Source organism: Vicugna pacos, chromosome X (genome assembly GCF_048564905.1).
Source record: "Vicugna pacos chromosome X, VicPac4, whole genome shotgun sequence".
Classification (NCBI taxonomy): domain Eukaryota; kingdom Metazoa; phylum Chordata; class Mammalia; order Artiodactyla; family Camelidae; genus Vicugna; species Vicugna pacos.
The window spans coordinates 311,662-335,527 of NC_133023.1; the positions used below are offsets into that span (position 1 = coordinate 311,662).

At 56.8% G+C, this 23,866-nt stretch overlaps 1 protein-coding gene across 1 annotated transcript; it reads left to right on the plus strand.

The window, feature by feature from the left end:
* The first annotated feature begins 1,948 nt into the window (after window positions 1–1,948).
* On the plus strand, window positions 1,949–11,654 carry SHOX (SHOX homeobox). The gene is made up of 5 exons (XM_072956606.1): window positions 1,949–2,316; window positions 5,681–5,889; window positions 9,724–9,781; window positions 9,880–9,968; window positions 11,340–11,654. Exons 1-5 carry the CDS (start codon window positions 2,040–2,042, stop codon window positions 11,583–11,585), a joined length of 879 nt encoding a protein of 292 aa, XP_072812707.1. The 5' UTR covers window positions 1,949–2,039; the 3' UTR covers window positions 11,586–11,654.
* The last annotated feature ends 12,212 nt before the right edge of the window (window positions 11,655–23,866 follow it).

Below are 23,866 nucleotides of genomic sequence, written 5' to 3' on the forward strand. Positions count from 1 at the left end.
GCGCCCCGCGCGCCCTGCCCTCCCCCGCTCCGGGCGCGGCCTTCGGCGTTTCCCCCGCCGACCCGCGCGGCGGCTGCATGCATAATGCATGAGGGGCTATTTGTAATTCTGTGTGATATCTGCGCGCCTCCGCTTTGATTAGAGGACCGCGGTGACAAAGACCTGTTTGTCAAGTTGCGAGGGCTTCTTGGCCTTTCGCTTTTGAAGTCCCGGGGAGGCTGCGGCCGCCAAGTCCCCCAGGTCTGTCCGCCGTACGCGGGGCAGAGCAGCCGGGGACGCGCGTGGAGAAGCGCCGGCCCAGAGCTCCCGGAGGATGGATGGGGGCCGGGCAGGAGGCGAGAGGAAAGGAGGAGAGAGATTGGGGGAGCGAGGGAAGGAAGGACTTGAGGGGGGAAGGAAGGAAGGCAGGAAGAAAGGCCAGAAGGAAGGAGCGAGGAAGAACTGTTCTGTTTCCATTCCGGTCCCCCCCTCCTCACCCCGCCTCTCGGGCTTGACACCCCCTCCCCCTGGATCGCGGCACCCCTGTGTGGACCCGGCCAGGGCCCCGCAGATTCCGGAGAAATCGTTTACTTCCTTTCCAGCTGGAGGAAACAACTGTCCGGCTCCGGACGCTGGGCGGAACGCTGGCAACTGCCGAGGGTGGCCCGGATTCTGGGGTCTGATGAAGCGGCGCTTCGGAGGAAGAACTGACTTCAGAACACGCAAAACAAACGCCTCCAAACCTCACAAGATCCCCATCCACCCCCGCACCCCTCGCAAAAGCCTCGTCCCAACCCGGGGGGGGGGGAGGGGAGACGAGGGTAGATTACAGGAAAAAAGGGGGGGCAGAAAAGTTACTTTATTTGCAGACTGAATTTTGCAGAGGTGATGTTTGACTGCCGGGATTGCAAAATGAATTTTTCATTGCATTTGAGGAAAAGTGGCGGCTCCTAAGCACAGCGAAAAGTTCTGAGGCAAGATCTGGTCAGGGGAACCGTGGTATAGCCAAAAATACATCTATTTTCCCCCAATAAATCTCTCAGACACCAGGCTGACAGCACGGCTCTAAAGACGGCTGCGTCGATCCGGTCGAACGAGATCTGACGCGTGCCCCGAGGACCGCGGTATACAAACCAGTTCTCCCAGGGACCCGCCGGCTTCTTCGCGTCTGGACCACCGCGCTCCGTGCGCTCGTGGCCCGCAGCGTACGTGTCCCCGGCCTCGGCGGCGCCGGCCCCTCCGTGGTCTGCGAGCCGTTTTGCACCGCCGTCGCCGAGGCTCGGGTGCCCACTTTCGGAGAGACCTGGGCCCCTTTCTCTCACTTTGGGGGTTCCTCGAGCTGTTCCCCAGTCTCGCCGCGCGCAGCCGCTCCACCCGCTCTCTCCTGCGTGCCGCGCCGGCGGGTCCAGCCCCGCAAGCCCACCGCATCTCCAGCTCGGAGTCAATTCCCGTCTGTGATGGCGCGCCACCGCCGCCCGGGTCTCTTCCGTGGAGTCTGCGCACGGCCACGCCCGGACACATCCTGGCGGGATTACAGTCATTCGGGGGGCGAGGCTGCGCTCCTCCCGGCTCTGCGGGCCGGCAAGGACGTCCTCACAATCCCTAAACTCCTCCTCGAGTTTCGTTTCCGCCAGCCATTGAGAGAATGCGGGTACCTGTTTGGGGCGCTGGCGCCTGCGCCCGTTCGCGCGCGCGCGCGCGCTCTCTCTCTCCCTTCAAAAACTTGATCTGTACCTCTCCACACCAAGGTGCACAGACGCCAAACAGTGATGAAATGAAAAGAAAGCCAATTGCCGGACTGGAGGTGGGGGAGAGATAGCGTCTCTGCGTGCGCCCGCCGCCGAGCCGGGAGCTGTAATTGCAGCAGACAGGGCAGGCTGGGGGTTGGGCGGAGGTAGCCGTGTATAAATAGTGAGATCTCAAATTGAAAGGCATAAATAACAGCTGGAGGGACCTACCCTCACACGGACCGTCCTCTCCGCGCGGGAGGCGTGCGGACCACAGCCCGGCTCCCAGCCAGCCCCGCCGAGCCCCGCGGACCCCCGCAGCCCCGGGCAGCCATGGAGGAGCTCACGGCTTTTGTATCCAAATCTTTTGACCAGAAAAGCAAGGAGACCAGCGGCGGCGGCGGCGGCGGCGGCGGCAAGAAGGATTCAATCACGTACAGGGAAGTTTTGGAGAGCGGACTGGCGCGCTCCCGGGAGCTGGGGAGCTCGGAATCCAACCTCCCGGAGATAACGGAAAGCAGCGGCCACTGTCCGGTGCATCTATTTAAGGACCACGTGGACAACGACAAGGACAAACTGAAAGAGTTCGGCGCGGGGAGGGCTGCGGAAGGTAAGCTCGCCGGACGCCGGCTCCGGGCCCCTCCCGGGGACGGCGTTTCCTCGCCTCGGAGCCTGTCCGCCTGCCCTTCGTTCCGCGCGCGAGGAGGCCCCGGGCGCCGCGGATCGCTCTCAATTCGATCCCAAACTCTGAATTCACAGCCACGGCTCGGACGGAAAGGCCCCGGCAATCCACCGCCAGTCTTTTCGTAAGAAGGAGACCAAACGGGGGGTTAGGATTCGGCAGGAGAAGCGAGGAGACAGGGAGAGAGGGAGGCAGGGGAGCCGAGGATGAGAGGAGGCTGAGGCCGCGCTCCGCCCGCCGAGCGCTTTCGCTCAGGGGCGTTGGCATTGGGCGCCGCAGCCGGAACTTTCCTGCGTTGGGGTGAATCTGGGTGGATGTGCTTGTAAACCGAGGCCGCAGGGCTGCTGGGCGCGTGCCTGTCTGCCTGTCGGTCTTCCTTGCATCCGTTCCCACGGCCGCGGAGAGATCCGTGCACACCTCTCCCGGCGCCCAGCGCCTGCCGGCTTCGCGAGCTAGAAACCGGCAGCGGAGGATGGCGCTGGCCGGCGGTCCCGGAGGCAACGCGCGCGGTCGCCTCTTCCGCCGCCTGAACCTCTCCGCACTGTTTCCTCTTCGGGAAACTTTCCCCTTGAACCTTGGGATTTGATCTTGGCTGCCGCGGGCCTGTAAATTAAAACCAGTCCCGGGCCCGCAGGTGGTTAAGAGTCTGCACGGGGCCGAAGGGCCCAGGGAAGCCCGTGGCCACGCGCCCTTGGCCGTCCTACCCAAGGCTGTCAGAGCACCGCCCGCCCCGCTGCAGGCCCACTGCATCCAGGGCCTCCTCCTCGCTGCTCCTCCCGAGATCTCCCGGGCGGTCCGTGCTGCTGTTGCATCTGGGAAGACTGACAAGGTTTACAAGGGTTCCCACAGCTGGACAGGAGTGGTCCCAACCTGGGGAATCTGTGCAAACAGGGTGTCCAGCAGCTATAAACCAGAGGAATAACGTAGGGGGCACCGTTTGAAACTGTAGGAAGGTCTATTTCTCATTACAAAGAGTGGGAATGAGGAAGCTTGGCACCTGGCCCCTGGGTCCTGTTTCCCTCCCTGTCTGTGCTGCGAGGGGTCGGGACAGGAGCCTATGCTCCAGTGACCCTTACTGCTTGGTGGCAGAGTCCTGGTGCGCTGGCTTTGAGGTCAGGAGGATGACTCAGACATCTTTCTGGGACCTTGACTTTGCAGGAGCAGAAAGCTGGCACGCACAGAGGCTTAGGAGTAAGGCTCTGACCGCTGACAGTCCAGGCAGCCTGGGCCTGGCCCGCCGGACGTACCTCGGGGCTCATCCCCTGGCAAGACCTCACACACCTGGCTACTGAGTGCTTACAGAGAGAGTTTGCTCTGATGGACACACAGCTGTCCGTCGGCTGGGCACTCGTCATGGCCTACATTTAATTCACGGCACCAGGCAGCTGACCTCCCAGGGTTCCTGTTGGGTTCTGCCATCCTCCTTAGAGGCTAAGCCCACTTGTCTGCATGCCTCCTCTCACCCCGGACAGCCGAAGCAGTGGAACCCTGGAAAAGAACCCTTGGAAGCAGAGCAGAGTGCAATGGAGGACTTTTCAAAACAGGAAAATAAGGCAAGATTAGAAGCCCAGGCAGGAATGCCCCCTCACCCTGCCCTCTGAGCTGCACCTTCTCCCTGGCCTGTCTGTGCAGACCCTGGGGAGGGGAGGACTCAGCTCCGGGCTGGATTTGCAGGACGGGAGCACAATGAGGTATGAGAGATCCTTGGGCTCCAGAGAAACAGAGAGGTCTCAGGCCTGCTGAGCCGGGCACGCACGGGAGCCTGTGGACTTTGTGAAGCGTGCCCTGGTATCTGAAGGGCTTGGAAGGCCAGCTTCTCATCTGGGACCAGTCCCTGGGGTTCAGACTTAAGAGACCTGAAGGAGGAAGCAGACTTGGGGCTGCCTCTGGGAAAGGACTTACTGTTAAGGTAAAATAGGGTGTTCCTGGAAATGCCTTCCTATTAAGAGGTCAGAGGGGATTTTAAAATCCCAGTTGGGATTGAGTGCCCAGTGCGCAGAAGCCTTCAGGAGACACTTGCAGGCAGACTGAGGGCTTGGGTTCTGGTGTCCAACTCAGGGGCCCCACCGGGTATGTGAGCGGGGGGCTGGGGGCCCGGGGTTTCCCCTCGCCCCACAGAGGAATTGGGTCCTCCTCCTTTGCAAGTCTGGGGTTATTGCTAAGGGGGTTCCACAGCGCTTTCAGAACTGGTGGGACCCCAGCCTCCTCGGACAGAGCCCCCTGAAGGCCAGTCTCTTCTCCTTGACACTTAGGGGACATCTAACGAGGGCATGGAGGTGCTCTTTGCTTGTGGCCAGCAGGCCCTACGACGGGCAGGAAAAGCACAAGGAAACCCAAAGTCTGCCAAGACGCAGCTCCGACCCGCTGTGCAGCAGGGGCCACCCTTTATTTTAAGCCCCTGAGCTGGGTGAGGGGCAGCATTTCCTAGAGGTAGGGAGGACAAGTTTTTCGGTTAGAATCTCCTAAATCCTGACCTTACTGCCGGATGGCCTGCCCCCGCCCACAACAAACACAGCAGCTCATAATTTTTGGACATAAGAAAGTGCCACCCTTGGAGTCCTGGTGGGATGTGAGAATGTATGTCCAAGAGACAGCTGGGCCGCCAAGGGAAGCCAGGAAGCCAGGGGACTGTGCTCCGGGGTGCTCCGCAAGATATGTCTTTGCTTTCCTGGTCAGAAAAAGACCAGTGCCCAGGCCGCGGGCCCAGCTCCTCGGCGTCCAGAGGGAGGCTCCGGCCCGGCTGGCGCGGTCCCCGTCCTGCTGCGCTGCTGCGCTGCTGCGCTGCAGGCTTCCCCAGGCCTGGACCCCAGCCTGGCCTGGGCTCTCCCTGCGCCCTTCCCAGGCGCCCCACCAGGGACCCCACACGAACGATTCTGCTTAAGCTTCTTTGACTTAATATTTAACACCCTACTCCCCTTCGGAAAAGAGAGCGAGAAGGTTACGCTATGTCAATATGTCAACAGAGGCGAAGTGGATAATTGAGGAAACTATTCGGAGATTAGGCCAAGAAACACCAGGCCGCCGAGGCCCGACTTATTACAAAGGAGCGCGTCTTCCCTCGAGTTTGCGCTATTGACTCGGCGCAGCTTTGCGTCAGGGCGCCAGTGCCCCCGGGCCCCTCCGCCGCCAGCGCGCGCGGGCCTCGGCCAGCCGCGCCGAGCGTCCCCCCGGGGCCCTCCTCCTTGCGCGCGCGGGGACCCCGGGCCGGGGAGGCGGGGGCCGGCGGAGGGGCTCGGGGCGCGCGCGGGGCGGGCCACCCCGGCCTCAGCGCTGTGTCCTCGCCCGCCTGCAGGTATTTACGACTGCAAGGAGAAGCGGGAGGACGTCAAGTCGGAGGACGAGGACGGGCAGACGAAGCTGAAGCAGCGGCGCAGCCGCACCAACTTCACGCTGGAGCAGCTCAACGAGCTGGAGCGGCTCTTCGACGAGACGCACTACCCGGACGCCTTCATGCGCGAGGAGCTCAGCCAGCGCCTGGGGCTCTCCGAGGCGCGCGTGCAGGTGAGGCCGCGGGCCCGGCCGGCGCGCCGGCTCCCCTGGCCCGGCCGCCCGGCCCTTCCCGGAGCGCGGGGACACTGCGGGCGGCGGGAGCCCGGCCTTCCGGGGGCGCCGCGGGTCCTCGCGCGTCGGGGGCCCGCACCCCGCCTGGCAGGCCCGCCCTCCACCTCTGGCTCGTCAGGAAGTTGGTTCTCTCCTTCCTACGGCTTCGATCCTCCGCCCCCGGCCCCGCTGGAGTCTAACCCCCTCGCGCCCAGCCCCCCTCCTCCGCTCCCGGGAGCAGAGAGGTGCGGAGCGGAGGCGAAGGGCGAAGGAGGGGGGAGTCTCGCCCGCACTCCGGGCGTCTTGATGAGCGACTCATGCCCGCGCGGGGCCGGATTAGCCGGGACGCAGGCGGGGGAGGGGGGCGCGGGCGCATGAATTCGTGATGCCCCATCTGGCGAGCCGCCGTCTGCGGGGGCCCTGGGTGTGCGCCGCACGTGCTCGGCGGGGACGCTCCTGCGTATCTGCAGTCGGACGTTGCAAACGTTAAGTTGAATGGATGGATTTATTTGTGGGGAAGGGTAGCAAAGATTCGCTTCCAAATCGCGCGTCCTTCGGGTACCGCGGACCCCTCCTGGGAGGTGGGGCCTGGACGTTCTGCTGGGCCTACTCGTGGATTTTGACGGTTCCGGGCAGGACAGCAGGGCCAGGAGAGAAGGAAAAGGGGTCGGGGGTCCCTGGGCTCCGGGGACTGGTTATTTAAATAAATGGAATTAATATGCCAACGGGGAGGGGCCATGAAAAGCGAAGGCTTTGAAAGAACGGGTTTCTTACTGGCGTAGGGTCAGCGTGTTTAAACACACCTTCGTCCCGATGGTACTGCTGAAACGAAAAAGCAAAAAGGGTTTTATAAAATCTTTAACTGATGGGGGGGGAAGGTTTCTGCACACTTGCCCCTTCTATCCTTGCGTCTGAACGCAGTTAAAAAAGGGTTTCTTAAGATGAAATGCAACCGTCCCAATCCTTTGCAAAATTGTCTGCAGCCACAGCCGTTCCCAGAACCTTCCCGCAGGGGTGGGACCACAGGTGGGGGAGCTCTGGGGACCCCCTCCCCAGGGGAGTCCGTTGGGGCGTCGGTAGCGGTGGGGAGGGAGGGAGGGGGGAGCCTGGCCACCTTTCCCTGGAAAGATGGATGGGGCTGGACCATTTAAATTAATGAAAAGATTAAACTTTTGCTGAAGGGGACATCAACTTTTATGTCATCTCACAGTCTTTCTGCCTGGGATCTGCAATATCTCCCAGGCCGTGATGTACTGTTTCTATAAAAATAAATTACTTGTAATTTAATTCCACACTATTTCTTTCAGTAGTCTATTACTGAACAGCACCTTAGCAGGCCAGACCGAGTTGGCAGAAAATTGCTTCTTGGGTGGCGACAGACCTTGAGAAAAGCCCTAAAATGAAAGGGGCGGGGGTCGGGGGGCAGTGGAGTGTGAGTGCTTATCGATCCAGAGGTGAATTACAATTTAGCAACTGTAAATAATAATAAAAATAAACAAGGGACTAGAAGAAAAGAAATAATTTCCTATTGGCCACGGGGAAAAGAATTGCATCGTAAAAAGAAGGCAGAAAGTGCTCGTAAAAACCAATTAGTTAAAACATCTACCCCGTTGTGTAGAAGCCATGGGGGCTGGGGGAGGCAAAAAAAAAAAAAAAAAGAAAGAAAGAAAAAGAGAGAGAGAGAGAGACAGAGAGAGCAAAATGCACTATATTTTAATCCTGTCTCTGAACTGTTTGGTAATCCTTTTCGGTACAGCCTGTTCTGTGTTGTTAAAGGCTAGAGTTTCAATTTAGTGTGGAAATTTGCTGTAAATAAATTGAAGATCTTTTGGAAGCTGGTCCTTATTAACCTTTTATTTTTAGTGTTGTGCGGGAAGCTCATATCACCCAGCTGTCAGGGTTATAATCGAAAGTTATGAGACCACGGTGAGGAGCGGGCGGTAATTTAATTACAACAAATATCTGTGGGTTTATGGCGCAGCGCTAAATTAAATGTCATTATTCACTGTCTGTAATGGAAATCAAAAGGAAATCAGATTACAGCATTTGTGAAAGAAATCAGTGACTGGTCCTTAATGAAGAAATAACTGTCTAAACCAGTGTACTGTGCTTTACTTAGCATATTCAGGACTAATTGGAATTGATCGTGAATCACCCCAAGACTGATTTATTATCGCTGAACGAAGCAGCTAATTCATCACTTTTATTCTCCATAATCTTATTTTTTTCCTTCCCCCCCTGCTGAAGGGAAAGAGAGCTTGCTTTCTAGATTTAAGTCGGATTCTGTTTTTGAGAAATGCCCTGTGGGGGAGTGGGCAGAACTTGCCTGTCTGGCAGTGCTCTCCCGAGGTTGGATACTGGACCCCAAGGAGAGAGGGGCACCCAGGATGTCACAAAGGGTCCAGACCGACCCCCACCCCAAGGGGGTGGGCGGAGTCCTGGGTGGGGGGGGGGTGTAGAGGGGAAGAGGAGTATGAGTGTAGGAGGACAGAGGGCTGAATCTCAACTTGGAGGGGGCACAGTTTTTGGAAATACTTTTCAGGGGAACAGCGTCCAAGTTCTCCAGCCCCCCTGCAGCCTGGCAGGGTGAGCTCTCGAATGTTCTGGAAAGCCAATTCTGACAAGCGGGATTAGATAGAAAACTGCCCGTAAGAGTCTGGAACGGAGGAAAAGCTCAGCTTTCCCGACTGCCTGCTGCTCCCAGCCTCCCCGGGGGCTGAAGTGCCCCGATCCCCAGGGAGCGAGCGGCAGGAGCCCCAGGCCCTGGGCTTGGAGCGGGGTCCCCGAGCTCCCTGGATGCAGTGCAGTGTGGCCCAGGGGAAGGCTTTCTTTGTGCTAATGACTCTGCACGGTCTGTGACCACCATCATGGCAGGAGGGTGAGTGAGGGTGGAGGGAAAGTTTTGGGGAAAGCCACTTAGGAAGAATTAACTGCCTAAGAACAAGGAGGGAGGTGAACCCAGATTTGGTCAGAGACAGCCTAAGGGCCATGGTGTTTGGCACCAGGGCTGTTTGGGGGAGGAGGCAGGGTGAGGGTGGGGAGTGGTGGGGTGTATTTGGGGCGGCTTTGCACCCGAATCTTGACATCCGGCCTGTGAAACTAGCAGGACTGGGAAGGGTCCCAACACCTTTTCCTGCCCAAACTCTTGATAAGGCCTCCCAAGGCGGGGAGGCCGAGTGCCTGTAGCGGGGAGCCTGCCCTCCGGGGGTGAGCCAGGTCCTCAGGGACCAAGGTCATTCACGACTCTGCAGTGTTAACTGGGACCCTCCAGGCTTCCAACGGAGGCACAGAGGACTTGGAAGTTTTTGGACTCTGTGTGGTCCAAGTCTGATTGGGGACAGCGTGGGATTTGGACATGGGTAACCACCTGTGTCCCCCACCCCTTCCTTGGGCACTAAGGTTGGGAGGTGGAAGGTCAGGCTTGTCCAAAGCGTGGTCGGTTGGAGGGGGGCTGCTCACACAGAATGGAACGTTCTCCGTCCCCCCAGCACCCACTTTCTCACTTTAAACATGTGATTACTGATGCTCCTGTCTCATTTAAGGGACAGGGAGGGTTGAAAAGTGAGTTGGACAATTCCCAGCTCCAGGTAGCTGGCTACAAGGGGCTGGGTGGGGGGAGGGAGGGGACAAAGGCAGGCGATGGGGCAGCTCTGTGGGTTTTCTGGCTCCTTGGGGCCAGGTTGCCTCTCACGACGCTCCAAGTGCCTTGCACGCTTTCTGGCTTTGAGAAGGAAGGCCTCCCTCCTGGTGGCCCTGTGGCTTACAGGGGTGCACGTCTGTCCACTCCGTTCCCAGGTCTGGTTCCAGAACCGGAGAGCCAAGTGTCGCAAGCAAGAAAACCAGATGCATAAAGGTGGGTGTGGGGGTGGCGGGCATGGAGGTGGGGCGCGTGGGGAGGCCGGCGAGGGGCTGGGAGGACCGGGCGGGTTCACACCTCCTGTTTCCTTGCAGGTGTTATCCTGGGCACCGCCAGCCACCTGGACGCCTGCAGGGTAGCGCCCTACGTGAACATGGGCGCCCTGAGGATGCCTTTCCAACAGGTAGCTCGTTTTTTTCCTTCCTTCTGAACCGCCTCCCCCGCCACACTGGCGTCCTGCCCCCGCTTCCTCCCGCCCCCGCCTCCTCCCACCCCCACCGAAGAAAGGAGGCCGCTTTTACAAGGGGGCATTTATAAACCCGTTGGCACGTATTAACATCACGCTGTAAAACTCCACGAGGTACCTGTGGGAGGGCTAGGACATAAACCCAAACATAACTTTACAAAAATTGGAGGGAAAAATCCCACCCACCCAGGAACCACCCACCCGCTCGCCGCCCAGGAGCCTGGCGGGAGGAAGGGGTTGCTGCTGCTCGAGAGTCTGAGGGCTGGAGCTTCTGCACCCCACCCCACCCGCATCCCCACCCTCCGCCCCTAGCTTGTCCGGACGGACTGGGGCCGTCTGCTCCCCTCCGGGACGTGGGCCTTGCTCTGCTCTGCATTTCAGAGTGGGGGGCATCTGGCTCAAATCCAGGGAGAGTTAGGGGGTCCAGAGCGCAGGGTGCCCTGAGCGGACGTGGGGGCGGCCAGAAGGTCCAGTTGTCCCAAAGGCCTCGCTCCACTCTGGACCTTCGCTGAGTGGGTGGAGAGACTCCAGGCAGGAGGAGGGACCCGGCCTGTGGCCCCCATGTGGCAGGACGGGGCTGGGGGCCCCAGGGTGGCGGGCGGGGGTGCGCACGTTGGAGGAGGGGTGCTCTGGGCAGAGCGGAGGCGTGGCCTCCTCACGCAGCACTTCGGCTCCTACAGCCAGGCCGGGGGTTTGTATCGGGACCCCATTTGCTGAGGGCATGCGGTCCCATGGGTTTGGCCCGGCCTGGAGGGAGGGTCAGCTCCGTGTGGCATCGTGGAAATAGAGCCGGGGCTCGCAGACTCCCAGAGCCCTAGGCAGGGGGTCGTCCAGGGCCGCTGGGCAGGGCCGCCCCTCAGCATCACAGGAACAGCTGCCCCGACGTGGGCTCAGCCATTAGGCCCCAGCGAGATTAGGCGGCCGGAGCCCGCAGATCTGACTGTGCTCCTGGGAGATTCGGGGACCCCGGAAGGGAGAGTGTGAGGAGGCCCCAGCTGAAGGCTGGGCCCTGAGTCGGGGATCGAGGGTCAAGAGTCAGCTGGGGGCCTGATGAGGAGGGTGTGCCTGCTGTAGACACTCCGGTGCTCGCAAGGATGTGCGTGTGGGGACTGCAGCTTCCTCAGCCCTGGTTCTGTCCAAAGTGGCCACGGACCCCGTCCGACATCGGGTGTCCAGAGGACAGTGGGTGGTGAGCCCGGGTCGGGGAAGAAGCGACGGCTTCACAGGAGAGGGGGCGCCCTCGGGGTCCTCGGGGCGGGAAAGCCCCCCCCCCAAGCCGCGTCCTAACTGCGCCTCGTCTGCCCGCAGGTCCAGGCGCAGCTGCAGCTGGAAGGCGTGGCGCACGCGCACCCGCACCTGCACCCGCACCTGGCGGCCCACGCGCCCTACCTGATGTTCCCACCACCGCCCTTCGGGCTGCCCATCGCGTCCCTGGCTGAGTCGGCCTCGGCCGCCGCCGTCGTGGCCGCTGCCGCCAAGAGTAACAGCAAGAACTCGAGTATCGCCGACCTGCGGCTGAAGGCGCGGAAGCACGCCGAGGCCCTGGGGCTCTGACCCGCCGCCCGGCCCCGCGCCCGGCCCGGCCCCGCCGCCCCGTCCGCGCTGCGTCCTGCACTCGACCCCTCCGCACCCCCGACCGCAACGCGGACGCCCCTGAGCGAGGGCGCCGCGGACTCCTCGCGCGTCGCAGCCTGGGGGCCCCCGGGCAGGCCTAGGAAGGGGGCGTCCCGGGACCGCGAGACCCCGCCCGACTCTCGCAGAGCCTGTGGGGGAGAGAGAGCAGGTGACGTTCAGACCACCCAGCTCCGCCCTGGACCACCCCGCGGTCTGTGCGTTCTGGGATCCGGGGCCACGTGCAGCCCCGCGGCGGCGCCGCGTTCTCCTCTGCTGCCGGCGTTCCCACCCTGTGCATGCGGCCTCCTACGCGCCTTTCCGAGATCTTAAGAGTCGATTAAACCAAAAGATCTGGGGCTGGTCTCCGCTGAAGATGCCAATGCTTGGTTGCCAATAATTTTAATTCACTGCCATGGACTTACTTTCATCCAAGAAGCTGCAGGACCCGTGCGGATTTCAGTGTGGACTTTTGCATCCGAGGCAGGAGCCCCTGCTCTGTGCGCTCGCCCACCTCCATCCCGACCCAAAGGCAGCAATAATGAAACGCATTTGAGGACCTCGCCAAGGTGGTGGTGGTGGGGGGGACCTCAGTGTCCCGAGTTGTGACCTTCCTGGGGACCCGACTCACCGTCTCCATGCAAACGTTTGGCCCCCAAAGCACCGGGTTCAGAATTTCTTGTGCCGTCGAACAGGCAACTGTATTACTTCTCCAGTCTTTGATTCCTGAATTGACTCCCCTCGCCCCCCGCTGTTTGACAGAATTCAGATGCAAATGACTTGCATCGGGACACAGGGGCACGTGGTTTTAAGGTGTAATGCAGCATTAACGGTAGTGACATGCAATTCGGTGCAGTAAAGTGCAATATTGTAAATATTATAGATTTAAAAAAAACTTAGTTGTGCACTCTTGACCTGTCAGCTTTGGACTTCGAAGGGCATTACCTCCTCCTGCATGTTGCGGGCGCAGTGCCAAGATGACCGGGGTGGGGCGTGCTGAGGTGAGGCGTGGGACGCGGGGACAGAGCAGGACAGGGGACACTGGGGGATTGTGAGGGCGGTGGCTGAGCTGTTTCTAGGAAGGGAAGAGCCCGGGACACGTCGTCCAGGCAGTGAGTTTGAAGATAATGTTTTCTAGGGATGGCAGTTCCGGATTTTCTTCCTTCTCCACCTTTTTTTCCCCTATGCGTTGGTCCCCCATCCCCCACCCGGCCATTGTGTAAACACCCAATAGCAGCTTGTCTCGGCAGCTGGCTTGGAGAACAGGGAACGTCGCTTGAGAGAAATATACCCAAAACGTCCAGGGTCCCAAATGGTGCACCTGAGTTTGAGGTGGTGTTCTCTGCATGTGCTGTGTGGGATCTGGGGGCGGTGCACCCTTGCTAGACATGTCTACCTTGAAAATTCGCATCTCTCGTTTGTTTTCTTTCTTTCTTTCTTTCTTTCTTTCTTTCTTTCTTTCTTTCTTTCTTTCTTTCTTTCTTTCTCTCTCTCTCTCTCTCTCTCTCTCTCTTTCTTTCTTTCTTTCTTTCTTTCTTTCTTTCTTTCTTTCTTTCTTTCTTTCTTTCTTTCTTTCTTTCTTTCCTTTTTTTTCCTTAGTCAATCCAGACCTGCCCAGCATGGAACTGGCCACCCAGTTCCCTGAAGTCCAACAGTTCACTCTATTTCCAAACCAGCTTTGAATCTTCCCAGATTTGCCTTTTCCCTCAGCCGTGATTTCGGTATGTTTCTCCAAGACAGAAAAAAGTTACTTTTCTTTCGTGTAAGGGAATACATGCTACCTTCTTCCTAATCTGAAATGTAGACTCATTTGCATCATCTGAAGCTCTTTTAATCAAAAGGCCCCTTCAAACCCCCCCCCCAAGTTTGGACTCTTCATAAAGCGCTAAAGTGATGGAGGGAAAGAAAGCCGGGTCAGCATTTTAAAATCACCTACAACACCCCTCCCCCACCACCTTGTGCTAATAGTATTATGGAATTTGCCTCCTCTGTGCAGCTTTCCTTTTAAACAGCTGTGAATTTTAAAAAAAAAAAAATCCCCTACATCCCCTACATAAACTGGAACTTTGCTTTAAATGCAAAAAATAAAAAATGCATTTCGGATCCATTTCACATGAGCCGTGTTCATCCTAAAATTTAATGCTGGGCAAAAGCTGGAGGTGAAATGTGCATATCCCTATATTTTTCCAAAACTATTTGGCATCCTTTTTATCAAAACATAGCCCTCTGTCACCACCCCTCCCCAAGAGAAGACTCTGCACCTGAGCAGAAATGCATGTGGAATCTGAAGTTTTAAAATAGAGCTGCCGGCTGCTGGCAGAGGCTGGGAGACTAGCCGGTTAAAAGGCCTGCTGGGTGGGGGTCACCTAACCCTTGCTTCTGTTTGACTTGACCTGGCAAGCGGGCCAGGGGGACCCCTCGCGGAGGGGGCCCCCAGAACAGAGCAGGCTCTGGGCTGTGTGAGTGGCAGTGCCGTGGAGCATGGCTGGCGTGGCTTCTCTGTGTGGAAATGGCAGATCCCCCACCCCCGCTGGCCGTAAGAAGCTGAATTTATGAGGAGGACATAGCGTTTTGGCTGCTGGTGCTTTCTGCCCGAGACGAGACCCTCTTTCAGCATCATTCACGGCACTTCCAGGTAGCACAATGGCGAGGCTGGAGGCCAAGTTAGACGTGTCACCTGCAAAGCCAGTCGGACGGGACTGTGTGTGAACGCCGCTGGGTGCGGGCTTTTCGGTTGTGACGGTTGTGACGCTGAGGGGAGCGCCGGCCCGCGTTTGCAGCCGTGCTGGCTGAGCGGCGGGTCGTCGTGGCCACGAAACGTGGGGCTCTGCTGGCTGGAGCCGGGCTGAGCCACGGATCCGGCTTCCTTGTCTGAGACCTTGGCCAAAGAGCACTTCCAGGGCGTTCATCGCCCGGTCAGGGAAAAGCTCTGCTCTTACGCAGTTCGGTTGTTTCTGCTCCATCCGTTTCCGACTCATTCATCTTTCTCTTCCTTTGGCCGTGGGGCTGTGTTGCTTCCACGGTCACCTCGTCAGGGACGGTGTTGTCTGGACTGGATATGACTTTTGGGTGTACTTTACGCGATGCAGTGCTCTGACAAGCCCTGCCACCAGGTGTTGTAAAGATTTAGCAAGAGGTGCCTTCCTGAGGGAACAGGGGTGCCCTATTTCAGTCAGTTTTCATAAGGTCCCTGTGTGTGGCTTTCTCCACTAGGAATGGAGGCAAGGCGGGACCCAGATGTGGTTCCTGTATCATTTTGCTGCAGACAGAGTGGCCCCAGCACATGTGTTTTCAACGCTGCCATGTGCACCGTGGAGCGCAGTTGGCGTCCCACGCTGGGGAAGTTCCCATCTTCAGAGCCTCCTGTGCCCCCATGGTGAAGGGGCCCCTGGCCCACCTCACTCCCCTCTGCACTGGGCACCCCAGCTGCCCCCCACCCCCGCTTCTTGCAGGCGTGAGTTCTGGGCGTGAGCATGTATCCTCAGCCATGGGCGTCTGTGGTCCGTACGCGTGGGGACATCTGGACGCTGAGATGGGACGCGACTTGTGTCGAGCTCGCGACCACCCCCGCCCTCCATCCCGGTCAATACCCCAGCCCTCCCTGCGCCCACTTCTGGCTTTCACTGAAACTTTTGATGTCTCCCCTGATCCAAGGGGGACCCCCATTCCCCCTTCCCTTGGCGGCGTCACGGGGCCCAGAAGAGCCACCATGCTGACTTCAATGACAAACATGTTTGAGGCACTTTTCTCCTTTTTTTCCCCCAAGTTTGGGAGGTTGGGATTGAGGAGGGCTTTTCCGGGGACAAGCTCAACATTTGGGGGGAAAAGAGACAAAACTGGTGCCTAATTTATTAAAAATTAGCTTAGGAATATGCTGACTTTTCAATACACGTGAACACGATGCAATTTATAAATGTTTTATTGAAATTTGATATTTAACGAGAAATCAGTTGAGGAATGTAGAAAAATATCAAGTTTCAAAGCTGCGAAACGTGCTATTTATTGGAAAGCGATGGTTTCCCACGCCCGGCCCGGCCGCGCGGAGAGCTGACGGCAGGGGGGCCGGCTTCTCTGCCTCCCGACAGTGGGTGTTGTGGATGTGTTATTTATTTTATTTCCTTTGGTGGAAAGTTCATAAATATCTTGCTATTTTAATTATGTTGAGTGTAAATTGGATGTTGCCTTGTCTTTATTTTTTTATTTCTTAAGCCTGTTGCTCCCACTACCCCCCCCCCCGACTTCCTCCCCCGGATTTATAAGCAGTCAGGATGATTTAAGACACAGAGCCTGTGTCTGGGTGACGCACGCAAGGTGCGTCTGGACCTGCAGACCTGTTCAGGGATCGCGCAAATGAAATCACACAGCTGTCTGCTGTTGTGGGGATAAAACACACACGCACGCACAGACACACACACATGCACACACACATACATGCACGCATGCACACACATGCACATGCGCGCACATACACACACCGAAGGTTTTTTTTGGCGGTGCTCGAAGGCCCCCAACACGAAATGCCCTCGAGGTTAGTTCTAGTTACAAAGTGTATTTTGTCAAACCATATAGTATGAATGTACATCTTGTAAAACGGAGATATAAATAAACTTATAAATATTTGTATTCAAGTGTTAAAAAAATTCTCACCTCTCCTCAGAGGAGACCGATGGGGGGAAGACATGGGCAAGCCCGCGGTGGCTGAACGTGGCATTTGTTTGCCAGGCGACACCCAAGCGTGTGTGCGTTTCTGGTGGGCGTCTGGTCCCCTCTCCTGGGGGCTCACTTTTGTTTCTATAACCCCTTAGGGAAGGGCCTGTTCTCCCCGAAGGTGGGGGAAGGAAAGAGAGAAAATTCCCTGTTTCCAATCAAGTCTGCATTTGGGGGGCAGCAGTCAGGGCACTTGTGAAAAGCCCCCACCGTGCTTTTGGTTTCCAGTTTAAAACTTTTCCTTTTGTTTGATTTCTTTTGGGACCGTGTATGGATTCTCCACAATGGCGTTGCAATGGCATTGGAGTCCTTTTGGAGAAAAAAAAAAAAAGAATAAATGGGAAAAAAAAATCAACTTTTAAAACGAGACCTTTTCGGCCTGTGCTTTCTATCTCCTTCTGGAAAGGAACGTTAATGAGGTGACGTAGCCATTCTCCGACGGCTTCCCGGCTCCGATAAAAAACACATGTGGGGGGAAACACCGGGCCAGGCAAACATGGGGTGGAGGAGGCCACTTGAGGGCCAAGGGAGGGGGTCTCTGCGCTGTGAGGGGGGGCTGGGGGCCTCTTCACTCCCGGGGGGTGAGTGAGTCCCCTGGCAGGTGGGCAGCTCCCGTCGCCCCAGGTGTGCCGCGGGCAGGTGGGTTATATCTCCGCTGGGTTCTGGTCGCTCTCGGCTCTGGAAAGCGTCTCGGCCAGGGAGGGGTTCTGAGGACCTCGCTCTTTGATGCTGAGGCTCCAACTTGAGATTCCCTTTTCTTTTCCGACTCGGATGCTGCAAAAGTGGTCCGAGCCCTCAGCCCTCTCCCCCAAGCCTGTGTGTGCCCTGCGGGACTGGGATCCTGGCGGGTGTCCACACAGGAGCCGGGTCACTGAAGACAGGCATGTCCTCAAGGCCTGAGCGACCTGTGAGCGGCCCCAGGGTGTAGCCGTGGAGGGGTGACTGATGGCCGACTCCGGCGTCTCCATCACGGGCCTCCAGAGAGCTCTGTCCTTCCGGGGCAAATGCAGCCAGCTTTGGTAATCCTGGCCTAGGTTAAAAATGTAATCAGCACAGCTATTTTATAGTGAAGACAGCCTTAACAGTCTAGCTTGGCTCAGGAAATCCATTCCTATTGTGTAACATTGTTTAGGAGACCGTTCCACTCACTGCGTTGCCAGTTGTAACGCATCCTTTTCAAATAAGGCCAGGCCTGGGCGACTCTGCCTTTAAGACATTCTTGGCGTGTTTGAACCCAGAACAGTCGGTCTGAATTTCTTTCTGATTTTTTCCCCATGGGTTGTACTGCGGATGGTCCTTGGACTGGAACACAGTTTTGTTTTTCTTTTTAAATTATTTTAACTTGCACACGCGGATGCGCCTTCGGGAAGAGCAGGCTGGGCGTCTTCGGAGAGCCGTCTCGTACAGCCGGTTCTCACAGCCCTAGGCTGACCACGGAAGTGCATGGGCTCTGCCTCCTGCAGATGGCCGGCCGTTTTCTCCTTCCAGGGTCCTGAGGTTTCTGCCGGGGCGTCTGCCGCTCTCGTACTCAGTCATAGGAAGTGTAGGGACAGAGGGAAAACTCAGCGGAAGCGAAACCACACACCCGGGGGGCTGCGGAGGCAGCGGTGGGGGGAGCTCTGCAAAGGGCTCGCCGAGCAGTTGTTAGGGAAAAAAAATAAAGCTGTTTTAAATTTCACCCGCGTGCCTATATTCCCAGCGAGACGGAGCCCAAACGAGGGACGTGGTCATCTCCACGGAGTTCTGTGGTTCTGTCCCCATTTTACGGGGTTTAAAAAAAACGATCTCCTTTTGTTGAGACATGGAGATTCTTAGAAGACAAATGTGGAGTGTTCACTGCTGAATCTTACTTGTTTACAAGATAACATCTATGCATTTTTTTTGTTGGGGGGGGAATTGATTGAAGTTCTGAGGTTTCTCTTCTCAGTATTTCCGTTTCTGCCATTCACGTAAAATCATGGAGAATTAGCCTAAAAGTCTAACACGCTCTCACCTCGCCCACCTGCGTTAGCATTTGGGACTCAAATGTACGGTTCTTCCAGCAGAGATGTGGGGAGGAACGCAGACACCGCAAGCGCCCGTTGTGAAGCTGGCTCCTGGACCTGCTCACTTCTCAGCGTCTCTCCTCGGGGATGTCAGCGTTCCCCTGCGCCGAGCAGACCCATGGGAGCTGCGTGGAGCCGTCCGCTCCGGCTCTTCCCACAAAGAGACACGGGCCCCCGACTCACTCTGTGGATGTTTAAATTGCCGGGATGTGTCCGCAGTATTTAATACAAACGCATGGCAGAAAGACATGCTGGGATGGCGTGGGACGACTCGGGACGGGGTGGAGGGACCAGGAATGGTGCTGCAGACGCCAGGAAGCCATTCAGGCAGTGAGCAGCCTGAGGAAGCTCTAAACGGACCGACCACACAGGGCACGTGTTTTCCTCCCGACGCTGGAAGCGCGCTTCTGAGTCACACGGACGACAGCTGGTCCCGGCAACGCCGGGGTCCCCAGGCCCTGCCTGCGGTCTCACTTTCATTCCACATTCTTCAGACCAGGACCAGCCACGTGGAGCAGAATGTGTTTGTACGGGGCCTTGCTGCCACCCTGAGCGAGTCGGTCTACAGTCTCCCAGCCCCGGAGGGATGTGCGTACGTGCGAGCTGGTTCCTTCAGGACGGACCGTGAGTGTTCCGGACGGGGGACTTCTGGGGACATGGTATGTCTTGTCATCACAGCCGTTTACGGAGTACCTCCTCTCTAGAAGCTCCGTATGTGATGCTAGGGTGCAATATGCCCCAAACATGCTCCTTCCCCACGAATCCTTCCAAAACGGAAATGCATATTATTACGATCGTATACATTATAATGCCCTATGTATTATATATATAATCTTCCCAAAGACACACATGGTCACATAAGAAATCCTCACAGAGAGATAATAGACTCATATGTGAAAAGAGTCATGTGTGCCATCCTTCCAAAGACACAATACAGTCATATTTGAAAAGGGTTTAACAGTTGTTTGAAAAAAATTCACCATGTCATGCGCACACACGCACGCACACACACACACACACAGAGTAGAAAAATGTCACCCATTCGAATCGTGTTGTGTGCTCAGGACATTCAGGGGACTGTGCCCCCACGTTCTGGGTTATCTGACCCGCAGAGTTGGTGAGCGGAATGGACTTTGCAAAACCACACATGCACCGACCTCACCGGGTCCTTGGAAAGTTCCTGCTTGTCCGGGGGGTCCAGCTGAGCAGGTCCCCGAGCAGAGCCCTGAACTCTGAATTGAGACAGATGGACGGATGTCCCCACACAATCAGAGAGACTCCTGCCTTCTCAAGGGCTTCCAGAGACTGCGGGGTAGTTTGGGTCATTGCCTTGGGAGGCAGGAAGTGTGTCATTTCTGCACCTTGACCGAGGATAAAGGAAGGCTTCCACGGAGGAGCCCATTGGAGAGAAATCAGTGTCTGGTGGAACAAAACCTTCCTCCTTCCACTGTGCAGGTAATTAGGACAGTGTAAGAGGCCAGCCGGTCACCAGCAGGCGGGGGGGACGGAGGGTCAGAGCGAGCGAGTCACCTTCTGTGGTTCACGATGCCTCGTCCCTTGTCCGGGCAGGTCTGTGGTGCTGCAAACAGCCTGTGGGGGCAGCTGTGAATGCCGATGCACTGTAGACATCCACGCGTCTCTGCCGGTCCTGACAAGCCTCATCCGACGTTAAATGTTGAGTTCCTGTCACTAGGTATTTAGTGAAACTGGGACGAACAAGGTAAGTTTACTGGGAGTTGACACGTTACGCTGGCCGAGCCTGGGCAAACAGCGCCGGCCGAGACACTTACGCCCGGCCATCACGCTCCTGGCTCTTTCTTCACTTCCGACAGAGATGCTGGCGAAACACGTCTGCGAGGAGCTGAGGCTGTGGCCCGGCCGCTGACTTTCACAGAAGCAGGTTTGTTTTCTGCTGGGACGCTGTGTGGGGGTCCTGGGGCGACCGCGACAAAGTGCACAAACCAGAAGCTTAAAACCACAGACATCCATCCTCCCCTGTCCTGGAGGCCAGACGTCTGATGTCAAGGTGTCCCAGGGCCGTGCTCCCTCCAGAGGCTCCAGGGGAGGGTCCCTCCTGCCTCTTCCAGCTTCTGGGGGCTCCAGGCGTCCATCCCTGGGCTGGTGGCCGCCTTCCTCCCTTCTCGGCCTCCATCTCCACGTGGCGTCTCCTCTGTGTCTGTGTCTCTCCTCTTCTGTCTCTTCTGAGGTCACTGTCCTTGGATGCAGGGCCACCTCCTCCAGGAAGACCTCCTCTCAGGCCCTTCACGTCATCCCATCTGCAGAGACCCTACCTCCAAATACGGTCCCGTCAGAGGTTCTGAGGACTCGAATGTGGCAAGTCCTTTTTTCCTGAGAGATTATCTCCCGGATCTGAGTGGGTCGGGGTGGGGGATGAGGCTGAGAGCTGCGACTAACGGGAAGGCATCTGAGCTGCAGGGGCTGGGCCATCGGAGCCGAATGCCTTGGAAACTTGCTCGGACGCTGGCTGAACAGAACCACTAGTCGGTCCCCACAGGCATGTAGCACATCTCTGCTTATCACACAAAGGCTCGTTTCTGCTTAATAGATAATTCCGAAAAAGCCGTGGAACTAGGACTCATTTGGAGAACAGTAGTTGAAAAAGCAGGTGAAGTGCTCTCCGGGGGTGGGGTGGGTGCAGTGCTTCGTGTGCCTGGGGCCCTAAATACAGATTTTCCAAATGCACAGCCACAGGTGGAAATGGCACGGAGCGGATATTTACTTTCCAGGACCTGGTGGTGAGATCCTGAGACAGGCACACGGCCATGGCCAGCTTGGGGCCAACCCCACGACACAGGGGCCCCGGATGAAAAATCCTCCCGATGCCTGGTGCTGACACAGGGGTCGGCTCTGCCAGGCGGGCGTCCGGCGGCATCTGTCGGCCATCATCACCGCCCCCCTCCAGCTTTCCCGCGTATCCGGTTTCTGCATTGGCGCTGGGAAACATGAGCGGAGCCTTCTGGGTTGAGTTCTGTGACGGGGACCTCGGCGCTAATGTGTGCTAATGACCTCATTAGCAATGCTCTCTGGCAGAAAGGCCGGCATCATCTTTTAAATCTTTTTTTTTTAAATTATTTTTCATTTCTTCATGACAACCTAATTCACTTTCCGTAAAATTCACCCTTTTAAAGTGTGCAGTTCAGTGATTTTTGTTTTTAGCACATTCTCAATGTGGTGCAGTCGTCACCGCTGTCAGATTCCAGAACGTTTTCATCAACGCTGAAATAAAACTGTGTATCCATTAAACAGTCACTCCGCACCCCCCACTCCTAACCTCTTTATTTCTAGTCAATTGCAAACCCACTTTCTGTCTGCGGAGTTGCCTGTTCTGGGCATTTTCTGTAAACAGAATAACACTCTGTGCACCTTCTGTGTCTGCTTCTCTCCCGGAGCATCCTGTGTTCAGGGTCCACCCATGCTGCAGCCTGAGCCAGAGCTTCACTCCTTTTCTTGGCTGAGTAATATTCCTCCATGTGGACGATCCTGTTTCTCTGCCCATCCAGCCATGGATGGCCACTTGGGTAGTGTTCACTTTTGGGCTGTTCTGAGTGATGCTTCTTTGCACGAGATTTTGCCTGGACGTAAGATTTCTGCCATTTTTCTTCTGACGTTGTAGACGCCTCCTCCTCCCCCTCGTCCCTCTCCCTCGTTCTCCTCGTGTATCTTGGCTCTTGTCTCAGAGACTTTTTATACATGACACCATCATGAACCTGGAGTCGGCCCCAAGTTCTAGAACCCCAGAGCTCTCCGAGGTTTTGCAAGGCCTGACCTCAGCATTTTCTGGTCTCCATGAAGCTGACCCCTCTCCTCCCTTCACCAGCTGACCCTGCCTTTCTCTGTGGGGTTCAGGTGAGGCCTCCATGCCCTCTGTGGTCATTGGGTGGCCTCCTTTCTGTCCCCAGAAACCACCCCGGACCCCAGCTCAACCCTAACCCTGTAACTCTTCCTCCAATTGGAAAGGGCCACCTTCCCCATGATGAATGGCGGGGTTGCCTCCTGTGAGCTGGTGCACAGGACCAGCCCCGAGAACCACCTGCCTCCACTTGGAGGCAAGGGAGCTGGCGAGTCCCATGGGGAGCCCACGCCGTGTGTGACCTGCCGGTCACTGCACTGCCCTCTGCATGGGGAGGTTAGGGGTCTCCTCCTGCGGTCGGCATTCTGATCACCTCCAGCAAAGACACGGAATAGTGACGCCCACCTTCCTTCCTTCCTGTCTTTCTACAACACAAATGGGAGGAAAGAGGGTTGAAGCCCCCATCGCAGGCACCCCTGGGGGTGGGTGTGTCCAGCAAAGCTGTGCAGGACCCTCCCCCCACATTGACTGAGCTGCCGCTGCAGTCTCACACGCACACCAATCTCATAAGTTTCGAATGTGAAAACATACAGGCACAGCTCACTTTATCATGCTTTACAGAATTTTGTTTTTAGCAAGTTGAACGTCTGCAGCAGCCCTGCACCCAGCAAGCGGATTGGTGCCACTTCCCCCAGCAGCATTGCTTTTCAGTGAACGCGTGTTTGTTTTAGACACAATACTCTTGCACACTGAATAGACTGCAGTCTAGTGTGAACATAAGCTTTAGAAGCGAAAGACTTTGCTCGATTCACTTTATCATGATATTTGCTTTGTCGAGGTGGTTTGGAACCAGACTTGAAATCTTTCCGGGGGGCTGCCCGTATTAGCAGCGATGGAAAACTTACCCTCCGCCTCTCACTCTTCTGGGGAACCATCTGTTTCAATATGCCTGTATTTTCTTTTCCAGGCTTTGAGCATAATTTTTACACCGTTATAATAATACTTGCTGCCATTTTGGGCTTTTCTGTGCCCACCTAGCCGGCATGTGGGAGGTAGGGTTCGTTCATTTATACGAAGAAATACGATTGCCAAATTAAGCCAGTGACGTGTGCCAGCCAATACAAACATCGCTTCTTTCCCAGGGAAAGTCCACTGGGCAAAAAAAAAAAAAAAAAAAAGGAAGAAAACAAAATCAATTCCAAAAGACCACTCAGTGTGAGCGGAAAATTGAGTTACGTCGCGGGATCCCACCCAGGCGGAGGTCACGGAATGGTAGCGGTGAGTGCCAGGCTGCTGCAGGGAAGATGTTATTTAAAAATAGCGGTTTTTTTCCCTGGCGGATTGGTGCTTTTCTGGACAACTGCAAATTTATGATGAGGTTGGACAAACGTCGTTATGACCAGTTGAGATGGTCTTTGCCTGGACCGCCTGCAGGTCTTTGCGGATGTGATGACGTGAAGGCTCTGAGAGGAGGTCCTCCTGGAGGAGGTGGCCCTGCATCCAACGACAGTGACCTCAGAAGAGACAGAGAAGAGAAACAGACACAGAGGAGACACCACATGGAGACAGAGGCAGAGGTGGGAGGGAGGCGGCCACCAGCCCAGGGATGGACGCGTGGAGCCCCCAGAAGCTGGAAGAGGCAGGAGGGACCCTACCCTGGA